This window comes from Falco punctatus, assembly GCF_963210335.1.
Source record: "Falco punctatus genome assembly, chromosome: 8".
NCBI lineage: Eukaryota > Metazoa > Chordata > Aves > Falconiformes > Falconidae > Falco > Falco punctatus.
The window spans coordinates 23,066,077-23,078,606 of NC_137588.1; the positions used below are offsets into that span (position 1 = coordinate 23,066,077).

The 12,530-nt window shown below is 38.5% G+C and overlaps 1 protein-coding gene across 2 annotated transcripts in view; it reads left to right on the forward strand.

Annotated features, from left to right (window-relative positions):
- LOC308068440 (sodium channel protein type 2 subunit alpha) overlaps positions 1-9,560 on the forward strand; it is an 86,150-nt gene extending 76,590 nt beyond the window's left edge. For both annotated transcript variants that reach the window (XM_080399070.1, XM_080399069.1), the window contains one exon: positions 442-9,560. In XM_080399070.1, coding sequence (XP_080255196.1) covers positions 442-1,634 — 1,193 coding nt within the window. In that variant the 3' untranslated portion in view covers positions 1,635-9,560. The remainder of the gene's footprint in view (positions 1-441) is intronic.
- Positions 9,561-12,530: the final 2,970 nt, after the last annotated feature.

A 12,530-nucleotide genomic window follows, 5' to 3' on the forward strand; every position in this document is an offset into this window, starting at 1 on the left:
CAGTGTAGATCCTCAAGTTAAAAAAATCATGGATTTGCAGAGATTAAGCCAATATACTCCTTCATAAAAGACAGTGGTAAAAAGCTCAGCTTCAAGAACTAATTGTTCAGCTTCAAGAACTAATTATATCTAAAGGCAGAAACTTTTCTTTCCAGGCTGCTTCAGGAGTAACTGAAAGCTTAGACAGACACTAGCTACCATGCCACAAGCAGCCTTTCTTCTTTTACTTATTTCCCTTCTCCTAGACAGCATTTCAACATAAGGAAGGTGCTTTCACCTTAGTAACAGGTTTCAATAAAATGTAATAACTTTCATGGCGTTTTGTTATAACATAGACTGTCTATACTGACTGTTTTGGAGACAACAATAAATAAATCTTACTATAGGTAATGAACGAATAAATTTTAAATTATATTTTAAAAATTCTTTTTTTTCCTCTAGGTATGTTCTTAGCTGAGATGATTGAGAAGTATTTTGTGTCCCCCACGCTATTCAGAGTCATCCGACTTGCCAGAATCGGTCGAATCCTGCGTCTCATTAAAGGCGCTAAGGGAATCCGCACTCTGCTTTTTGCTTTGATGATGTCGCTTCCTGCTTTGTTCAACATTGGCCTGCTGCTCTTCCTGGTCATGTTTATCTATGCGATATTTGGCATGTCCAACTTTGCCTATGTCAAGAGGGAAGTTGGGATTGATGACATGTTCAACTTTGAAACGTTTGGCAACAGCATGATCTGCCTCTTTCAAATTACCACATCTGCTGGCTGGGATGGTTTGCTAGCCCCAATTCTTAACAGTGGGGAGCCAGACTGTGACCCCCATAAAGACCACCCGGGGAGCTCCGTTAAAGGCGACTGCGGCAACCCTTCCGTTGGGATTTTCTTCTTTGTCAGCTACATTATCATATCATTCCTGGTAGTGGTGAACATGTACATTGCTGTAATTTTGGAGAACTTCAGCGTTGCTACTGAAGAAAGCGCTGAACCCTTGAGTGAGGATGACTTTGAGATGTTCTATGAAGTCTGGGAGAAGTTTGATCCCGATGCAACACAATTCATAGAATACAGTAAACTATCAGATTTTGCAGCTTCGTTAGATCCTCCTCTTCTTATAGCAAAACCAAACAAAGTTCAGCTTATTGCAATGGATCTGCCCATGGTAAGCGGTGACAGAATTCACTGCCTTGACATCTTGTTTGCTTTCACAAAGCGTGTTTTGGGGGAAAGTGGGGAGATGGATGCCCTCAGAATACAGATGGAAGATCGGTTTATGGCGGCCAATCCTTCTAAAGTCTCCTATGAACCAATTACAACCACATTAAAACGAAAACAGGAGGAGGTATCTGCTGTCATTATTCAGCGTGCTTACAGGTGTTACCTTTTAAAGCAAAAAGTTAAAAAGGTGTCTAGTATATATAACAGAAATAAAAATAAAGAAGGAGATGGACCAGTTATAAAAGAGATAATTATTGATAAACTAAATGGGAACTCCACTCCAGAAAAAACAGATGAGAGTTCCTCTACGACTTCCCCACCATCCTATGACAGTGTAACAAAGCCAGACAAAGAAAAGTATGACAAAGATAAAGCAGAAAAGAACTACAAAGGTAAAGATGTCAGGGAAAATAAAAAATAAAGATTTAAGAATTCTGTTTGTGGGATAACATGTTTACAGTCTTTGAGAATGAAGCATCAACTGGACTCCTGCAGGAGGTTTATGCCAAACTGTCAGTTTTTACACACATATATATATATGTGCGTGTGTGTGCGCGCGCGTATGTGTGTGCATATATATATACATTATATATATACACTAATGGTCAGTGCCTATAACAAAACAGTGAACCTTCATCATCAGTCTGTGACTCTGTGAATCAGGGTAACAAACTTGACAAGAGGTTACTGTTTTCACTACAACTGACACTGCTAAGAATGAGGGGGAAAGTGGCTCCACAGAGAACATGGAGCATGAAATGAGTGGGAAGTGATATGTTTTTGTGTTTCACATACTGCAAAACATATAGAACGGTAACTCTTTTCACTGTTTGTAATGCAACTGCTACATTTGTCATATTTTTACAAAATCAGTATTAGTGTATTTATCATTTTTTAATTCACAATTTGTTTACTATTATATGTGACTATTTTTGTAATAGGTTTTGTGTTGGGGAAAGAGGTATGAGGACCAGGTGTTCTACTCTCAGATTCTCTATAATGTACAGATAGAAGTGATTTGCATAGACATGCTGCACTTTTCAATCATGCATAAATAAAAATATGACATTGCACAAAGGTAAAGATTTTAAGAACTTCCATGTTTCAGGGTTGCTCTTAAATTTGAGGTGTTCTAACTACTGTACGGCTGCATCCAGATTATGTGCATCCAGATTAATGTGCCTGGAAAGTCTCCTCTAATTTACAGGAATCTGCAATGACTTATTTTTATGCACGTCATTAAACATTAACAAGTTCTTGGTTTTGTTAAAATATTCGCAGCTTAAAAATACTGTGCAGTTTCTGCACTGGAAAAATAGCTTCACCAAAATATACCTGGGAGTTCTTTCATTTTGTTGTGGGGTTTTTTTGTTTTTAAACAGCTCAAATTTTTCTCTAGACTGTTCTTTAGTTACTGTCTTCTTTCATTATGGCCAGCATCTAATAAATCCATAAAAAACCCTTTGCCATGTAAATATTAACAGTATACTGTAGTGCATATTTGAGCATAGAATTAAATGGCTTTGCCATGTGGAATTGCATCAGATATGTACCACAGTATGAGCAATTCATAAGGGTTCAACAGGACATGTTGTATTCTGTGTCATTGTAGATCATTCAGAGAGTATCACTGATGCATGTCAATGCTTTTGCTGCTGTATCTTGCTCCTTCCACTGTCCACAGTCTCCACTATAGGAAGCCATGTGTCAGTGGTGAAGTGAATCAAATTGTCCAACCAGACCTCATTCTTTCAAGTCATTAAGCAATAGTTTGCAGCTATTTATGAGCTTCTTTAGTTTTGCATTTTAAATTTGAAGTGGCTACTATATGGTGTAGAATCAGACTGTACAGGCCATATTGCAAACTGTTTAACCTGTTGAAGATGTGGTTAGTATATATAAATAATGTAAAGAAATACCATTTGGCAACAGTTCTGTATATAAGAAAAGTGTCTTCAAGTTTAGATCACTATTTCTTATATTTCTTTCCTCGTTCACCTGGCTTAATTTCTGACCACAGTAATTTTAAACTGGCATCATCACACTATGAGGAAAAAAAAAAGTATTTGTAGACTATCTTGTTTAAATATTATATTTGCATATATTTCAATGTGAAGTAAATTGTGTAAATTTGGAACCCAGCTTGTCTCGAAATAGTTATATCTGGTAACAGGACATAGCAAGGAAAGTATTAGGGAAATGTGAATTTCTAGCGCTATTTCATCAGAAGTTCCAAGACAGTCTCATTGTTCATGAAGTCCTTGCTATCTTGCAGTATCAGTTTACATAGCCTATTCTTATTATTTTTGAATCACACTGCACTAGACTTGTAAAAATAGAATCCACAATATTTCCCAAGAACAAAATGGCACATTTGTATAATCAAGGACATCAGGACATTTTGTGTTTCATACACAAGTGAACATTAAATGTAGAATCTTTCTTTTACAAATGCTTTTGACTTGTAATGTGTTGGTGAAATGCATGCAAGAAATTGTTATTATCATAAACAATGTAAACAATATTACAAATGAGCCAAAAAATAAAGATTTCATTTTTTGTATTGTATTTATTTTTCTTTGTCCTTCTGTTGGTTAAAGCAAGATAAAAACTGGCTTTGGTACAAATAAAGAATGCTTTCGTTATCACTAGAGCTAAATACCTTATTCTTCACTTTTTAAAGGGTTTTCCTATGTAAAACAATAATAAAAAAAAAAATCTAAGTACTTTGACCACACCCCATTGGTTTCTACTTCTTTGTCACCAGCATACTGCCTGGGGATAACACAGGACACCAACACATTCTGCCCCAACAGCCTTTCTCTCAGCTCTCAAGAGCCCTTCCAAACTGTAAAGGCAGTCCTCAGTATCTAAGGTTATTTTAGCTTGCCACATTGCTGCTACCACAGCTACCCATGCTTTACAAGTCTTAAATATGCAAACAAACTCTCCAGCAACGTTCCTCTGTTTGGTCCTATGTAACATTCAACCAAAAGGCTCATTGCAAACAGGTAACATTTGTTTTTAATGTACAGTGATCCTTTTTATTCCAGTAATGCTCAAAACTAATAAATGCCATTTCACTTGATCTCATAAGAAAGGGACCTTGCTGAAACTCAGCTGTATTAAGTAGTGTTCACAGTCATAATACCCACAGGCTACACGGTAGCTTTTGACTTATAATGGATCCCTTCGTGCTGGTCAAGGGCAGAAAGGTATAGTGCATTGAAATACAATATTATTGAATTTAAAGTTTTATATTTCAAAATTTGCAGTAAGTAGAATATTCCTGGAGTTTGCTCACTAGCACGTTTCCAGTGTTTTCTTTATCTGTGGATATTATGTCATATTAGCCGTACTTTGGCTAAATATTAAATTGCTTGGACAGCCATGAAATAACTGATGGAATATTCTAACACTACAATCTATTAAGATCTCTAGTATGATGAGCATCAGCAATCGCTGCAGCAGGGTCTCTGAGCTGGTGTACTATGCAATAGGGAAGCCGTATTTCCTTACAGGAATGGCTTTACCTACACCAGAAAAAATGTCTTACCAAGAACACAAAGAGTTGTCCAGACTTCTCATACCATTAGTTCCTGGGGCTCATCCCTAGCCCTCTTAGAATACAGGGTTAAAGCTCAAGACATGGGCTTCCACAGTTATCTGGACATCCTTACAAGTACCTGACCTCCAGCTCAAATTAGAGAATCTTCTAATCACACTGTATTGATGTCAATATGTAAACCCTTGAAGTCAAAGTTATGTATATTATTTATTCCATCACTCCTTTGATTACCTTATCTAACCTCATAAATGATTCCATTTATTTCAAGACTTTTGGAGCTATTCCGCTTCTTTAGTCCCTGACTTCACTTCTAATTGCATTTTACTTATACCTACTCTCATTACATGCTCAAAACATCATCTAAAATCTGCAGAACTTCTGCTCTGTGAACAGGTTGGCAAGCGTTCTGATGAGGAATGACAGTTCATCATTCATTTTCAGGAACCTGGAGTCTCTTACAGTACTCTGTAAGATTACTGTACCCAGCTTCATTACCAAGCACTCTATGTGGGAAGACATTGACAATGCTTTTGGCCTTTTCAGCAGGAAAGGCTGAGGGCCCTGGTTTAACCTGAACTGGAAATAGGCTTGCTGCTTTGAGGGCACATATGTTGTCCTAATTACCCTGTACTGCTTCTGTGAACAACTTCTTCCCTTCCACCTATTTCCTTTTTCCACAGAAATCAATAAAGTTTGTATCATTTAAATCTCACATTATACACTCCTCTCCTGTGCTTCCAGATCATTTGAACAGATATGCCACTTGAAAGAACTCCCTACATACTACTAGGCAAACCAGTAGTGATGGTTATCCCAGTCAAGCATAGCTTTATATTCCTACCACATTGCGCTGCTTGTCCCTCTCCACAGTTTACAACCAGCAAAGGAGGATCCCTTACTAGCTACTAAAATCCTCGTTGTGTGACTATACTGATCCATGTCCATGATAGGTGAATTTTCAACATGTCCAACCACAGACAAAACGCCTTCCACTCTGTATGTCATGTATTGCCAAAATGAGAGTATTAGTAACGCTGACAGTAGAGCCAGGTCACTCCCATTGTATAAGTTCATTACTCACTGCTTTTATTTAATGAGGTTTTAAAAGAAAAAAAAATCCACATGGATGCCCAGAAAGGAGACATTCCTCTTCATTGCAAATTAATTCATAGGGCAGCACAGCTTAATGCTTTTCCCAAGCAAGTGTTCCCAGATGTCCCAGTGCCTCATATGAACTAATGCAACAATGCTAACATGTGTGCAGTCATAAAAGAGTAATGAGTTTGCAGAATTAACTGAAACTAAATCATCACTAACAAAGGAGGAAAGCTCAGTCTGTGTTGGCAAAAAAACCCAAACCAACAAACCAAAATAATTTCCTCCAAGAAGCAGTAGACTGGCCAGAAGAACAACAAGTGGGACTGCCATTGCAGCAAGTCAGGATCCCCAGCATTCAAATGTATTTACTGTGAAATTCGTTAATCCATTAAAGGAAATCGTGAGTACTCAGCATTTCTTAGTCCATTATGAATTACATACTGTACTTTATTGAAAAAAACCCAGTCATTTAGAAAGTAAAATTATGATGGGAATTAATAAAATCAAGGAAGCCCTCACTCACAGGGTTCATCTCCATTATATGACTTATATGTTACATCACTATTATTGCTACATGAATTGTTATGATTGTGTAAGTATTTTTACATTGAAGAGCTTAACTCTGTTGAAGTGCCATTTGTTGTGATTTTTATGCTCATGTCTTTAGTTCTTCATCTAGACAGATAAATCCGAAAAACCATAAAGGAATCAGAGCAGGAAAAAAAGATCATTGAACTAACAACAAAACCTTATATTTAAAATAAGTTTTCATTATTTTCTATCTGTTGCCCATTTCAATAATATTTGGTTATCAAGACAGAAATGAGACCCAGGGAAGAGAAGTACCACCATGTGACTGAGGCTGAAAACCACAGAGATAATTCATTATAAATAGACAAAGCAAATAGAAACCACAGTTCATTAGTCATGTGTTCAAATTACCGAGCTAGTTACAATGCATGTTTTCTAAAAGATCATGATTATTTCACATGCAATTTAATAACAAGACAGGATAAGGTAAAGGGGGATGGTGGAGTGCTGTGATCTGTTTCCGCTAAACACCACAGAGCAGGGATGTGCTTTATCTTTGTAATGCAACGCATACTCTCCACCACTTTACAAATTAAATACTTCACCCTCACAGAAGAAAACATGCTGCAACATGAGCCTCAGCTAAGCTAAAAAAATAAATTGTACTGCAGCAGCCTAAGTAAACTGAAGCCAATTACCGTCTCTCAGGAGACAAGAAAATCACATGCATCTCTGCAGCAAGTGCTATGTTTGATGCATATGAGAAAAGACATATCATGAACAATTTATAGCAGTAAAGCAGGCATTAGTTCCCAAGCATTCTACACTTCAAGTACATTTCCTGTATAATAAAAGCTATTTAATGGGTTTTTTTTTCCTCATAACTTACATTAAGGGGTAAGGGGGGGAAAATTTTGTATCAGCCCTAAAACATATTCTTCGTTCTTATAGGAAATACATTTAAGAAATATAAAAGCATTTACCAGACCTTACATAGCATTCCTGTTTTTTTATAAAACCGTAAGGTTCTCATGAGAATTTCAGTATCAGAGGGTTATTTACTCTTTATTCTAAAACCCTTATAGCCTGTACATGGATCACAAATACTCTGCCCCATCAGTCTCCTAATGTAGAAATGTTGGGTTTGCTTTCAGAAGGCATAGCCCCAGGTATGTGCTTACAGCAAAGTACAAGCAAAGCACAGTCTTAATGAGTGAAATCGGCCATCCTAAATCAAAGTGGGTCATGCTGCTTCTTCCCTCAGTCTAATGCAGTGATATCAAATCCAGCAAACCAAAAGAAGCAGTTTAACAACATGCCTATAGCAGCAGCTATATTCCAAGTAACACACACAGGGTTTTATTTAATTGTCATACAAACGTTGTACATGGTTGTATTATAAGTTTCTTTCCCAGAGAACTGGAACTGACTGAGTTCAACAGCCACAAAAATTTATAGTTCTTCACATTTTTTCTCTTGTTGCTATTACAGGAGGGTGACAGTGATGGGTCTAATTTTACAACTGCAGGAAGCTCAGTTCTGGTATACACTTCAGAGATCCCAGCTCTGATCTAAGGGAGGAAATTGATTGACCCAGAAAAAAAATAACAGCTTTTTGTCTCTGCTGAATACCAAAGGCCTTATCCTACCTCTTCATGCAAATAATCAGAAAAAGATCTGAGAATCATGTGAAAGTATGCAATGGGAAAGCTGTACAAATTCTCTCTCTCAACTAAGAAACCTTAAATGAAATATGTAAACAAAAAAAGATACAGAAGAAAAGAGGGATAGTAGCTTTAATTTGCATAGGCAGATCCTAACATGTGGGACACATATCATAGGTATCATTTATTCTTTGGATGGAATTTTGCTACTGCAACTCCAGGCACCAGGGAACAGCACAATCTCTTCAAACTCTGAAAGTGACAAGGGACAAAACTGGCAGAGCATATGCTGCTTCCATGAATGTGTTCTGTGTCGAAAGGATGTTACTAACATCTCCCATCTGCACCAGGCACATCCTTAATTCATGTGTTGCAGGGTTTGTACAGAAATGAGGACAAGTAATGATTTTTATTTTACCATTATCTTTGTTTCATAATGCAGCATTTTAACCCAGAATCCATATTTTGAAATTATTAATTTACATGTATATTTTTAATTATATGTCTTAGACAAAATCCTGTAACTGCTCCATTTAGTGCACTTTTTTTCTTTTGTATTTTTTCTTTTCTTCCAAAAAACAGAAACAATTTATCTGGTTCCTCCAAGATGTGCAATAGGAAACGTGGAAAGGCAGCAGTGGTATTTGAATTACCTACATCCTCTGTGCCCATGCCCTCTGGGTTTCTGATATACAGAAGAAGAATTTCAAGAGTTCCAGATGAGGACATGAAGCAACATCCAACTTGCTGGTCATATACATGGAAATATATACGGAGTGTAAAAAGCTTTAAGGGTTTCTTGGCCTCCAATGGGCAGCCCTATAGAGGAATCCCCAGTTCCCAGACCCAGTATGATTATAGGTTTTTGTATACCGTGATCCAAGTTCATTAGAACTCTGATGTTGACACTGTGTGTCTTCACAATTGACAGGCAAGAACAAGTCTTGAAACTTAGTAGGTAACTAAAATACAAAGCCCCCCATTGTTTTATTAGTCTCAGAACACTAACCCAGAACAAGTAATGTTTTTTAGCTAGGTGATTTTGCTATTTAATTGTCAATGAAGCAGGCAGGGCAATTTGACAGCTGGGCTTGTAAATTTCAAAGCTATTTTGAAAGTCTGTATCTCTTGTCTAACCATTCTATTTTACAGATTGTATGTACATACAAGAATGCTCTTTGTTCTACTTCAGAATAAAATGTGTAACTGACAGTTTTGGAAGACAATGGTTGCTCCTAATTAATTGTTCTGTGGAATTTGTCTAGCTGAAGCTTGAGATTGTACATATTTTACAGTAAAATGATATTTCTATATTTTCTAGGTCACTGCTTCTTTCTGTTCCAAAATCATTAGGAGCAAACAGCAGACTGAAGGAACTGCTGCATCTGAAGATGGAGTACCAAGGAGACCACCCATTCTCTGCAGCTCACCACTGCTCCTGCACTCCTTCACACCACTGAAAACAGACAGAGTCTCTTCCCTTGGGGAAACTCTCACTCACCACGGGGACTTACACACTTCAAGGAAGTACTAGCTGGAGTCTTTTCTTCCATTTAGCCAATTCTCTCTAATCAGTTCCTCATTAAAAAGTCAAGGCTTCTTCCCATCTTTACTTCTCCTCATGCACTATAATTTTTTTTCTGTCATCCCACATGAAGCAGGGAGCCCTTCCTGTTGTCTGTATATAGCATTCCTGGCTGAACATTCCAACACTGAATAATATCAGTAACATCACAGATTACAAACTTTTCCACAACTTATCTTCACAAGGTATTACACATAGACAGAGCAACAGCTGCATGGTCCTTAAAGTCAAATTTCAGTCACATAAGAAACAACAAAAAAATCCCTTCTGAACCAGAAGGCCAGCTTCCATTTAGCTTTTTCTGTCATTTCAAGTCTGACAGTGCTTTACCATTTTTCACTTTGTTACTTAACTCTCTTACATCCCTCTCAAGTTTCTCTCTCCTTACTCAAACACATTGCTTCCTTCAGTAGCAGAGACATGTGCTTGCACTGCTGCAAAGCAGGAATGGAATTTAAACTGCAAATATACTGCAGCAACACCAACTCCAGCTGTGATCTTGGCAGATCTCAGAAGTGTAAACAAGGCCATGCCAGGTCAGACCACAGAAAAGCATGTAGAGGGAAAATACTGGCAATTCCTTAGGTGGCACTTTTTGAGCCACTCGAATCTGAAGTCAAAAGATGATGCAATCCCAGTTTTCAGCTATAACACCAAGGTCAAACTACATTTAATCACTGAAAATGCTATTAGACCTCTTTTCACAAGTGAAAGGTGGTGGTCTGTGCGTGCTAGGCACAGTCCAGATTCTTAATTCTACTTACCTAAATTGCTGGGACATACTGAGGGAAGACACAGCTAAAGGACTTTTTCCATTTACTCTCATTAACATTTCCCACCACAGATCACAACATGTCTACATTCTGTCACTAGATATGGTCACAGACACAAAGACCTCCCTTCCCCTTCAGACCAGTGCTCTAAACCACTGCCATGGGAACGTGCTTTCGCCTCAGCATAGGTATACCTTTCCCTCTGAAGTGTCTAACTCTGGGAAAACCTACAGTCAATATAATGCAGAAGCTCAGGCAGTCTGACTAATCCTTTTGCCTTTCTAATCCACATAAAGACTTTAACCAGTAAATGTGAGCCACCCCTGTAACACCTTCTGTAGTGATGTATTCTTTCCAATTCCTGCATTTCAGGGAGCACACACCCATGCCACAGGGTAGATGTGTAATCAAGTGCAACCCATACAAAAGAACCCACAACTAGAAGCCTATCTGGATGCCCTTCCCCCCATTCAGGAATTACTATCATCTTACAAGAGCCCTCCCTAAGGGCTGTATGTAGTCATGGTGACAGGACATCACCACCTGTCTGCCCGTGCGATGGAGGCGATGAGCCAGAATACAAAGCTTTGTTTTGCTGCTGCTGAATGCATGCAGCACATTTCCAGATAATCTCATCCAATTAGAAATCAAAGAAAATAAAACCAGTTTCCAAAGCATAATATCTGAAAAGAGTTCCAGATTAACAAAGTTTATGAAAATGAATCAATAAAACAAAGTGACTTGAAAATTTACATGAATGGACATGTTTCACATTCTTTAAAATGTAATTTTGAGCATAAAATCAGAAAAGGTATGCTTTATGTCCAAAAGTGTAAAATGCAGGCATTACAGAAGCAGATTTTACAATGGGCTGCAATTGTTACTACGTGCTGCTTTTATTCCAGTGGAAATGCACACAAATTCTTATGTACTGTTTGCCTGCAGTTAACAGTGTCCAGCTTGCCGCATTTTGCCAGTTTACAGGACCGAACATCAGCCGACCAAAAAATCTCAGAGAAACTGGCTAAACTATCATGGTACCGCACGGTGAAGGGAAGAAGTAAACAGTATAAATAATGAAATAAGCAGGCAAAAATGCATCTCAGCACAGACAGGAGACTGAATATACAGAATGGGAGCAGAGGAATCCCTCCTTCTTACTCCATATATATGATCTATCCCTTAAAGTTATGTGTACGCTGTGGAACTAGGCAGCACCTCACAGCTCTTAGATGTGGGTGTACACCCCTAACTTAGCTTGATGTTACGCCGGGGAAGACACAGTATCTCCTTTTTCTTCTCTTCCCAGCACACAGGATTTCCCCAGAAAAGAAATGAAGGCTGGTAGGTATTTTCAGTGTTCAACAGGTTCCCTGAAATGGGTGACTGGAAGATGAGGACTAAACGGCAACTTGTAAAACTGTCCATCTTGTGGTTTAGATTTACTGTAGACACCATTTCCAGATACTGCACTGCTGAATTGAGTTGGACCTCTGTTTCCTTAAATGGGCAGGAGATGCTAGACACCTAGAGCTCCTATGGATCCATCCATATGTGCTGGCTTTCCCAGTACTGTGGACAACAAGTCCAGCTGTTCATCTAGCATTGCCAAGTCCACACTAAACTATGTCCCTAAGCACCACATCTTTTAAATACCTGCAGCGATGGCAACTCCACCACTTCCCTGGGCAGCCTGTTCCAATGCTTCACCACCCTTTCAGTGAAGTTTTTCCCTAATATCCAATCTAAACTTCTCCCGGTGCAACTTGAGGCCGTTTCCTCTTGTCCTATTACTTATTACTTGGGAGAAGAAACCAACATCCACCTTGCTACCTCCTTTCAGGTAGTTGTAGAAAGCAATAAGGTCTCCCCTAAGCCTCCTTTTCTCCAGGTTAAACTACCCGAGTTCCCTCACTGCTTCACCACCTTTGTTCCATTCTCTGGACACGCTCCAGCACCTCAACATACCTCTTGAAGTGAGGGGCCCAAAAATGAACACAGTACTAGAGGTGCAGCCTCACCAGTGCTGAGTACAGGGGGACAACCACTTCCCTTGTCCTGCTGGCTACACTGTTTTGGATACAAGCCAGAATGCTCT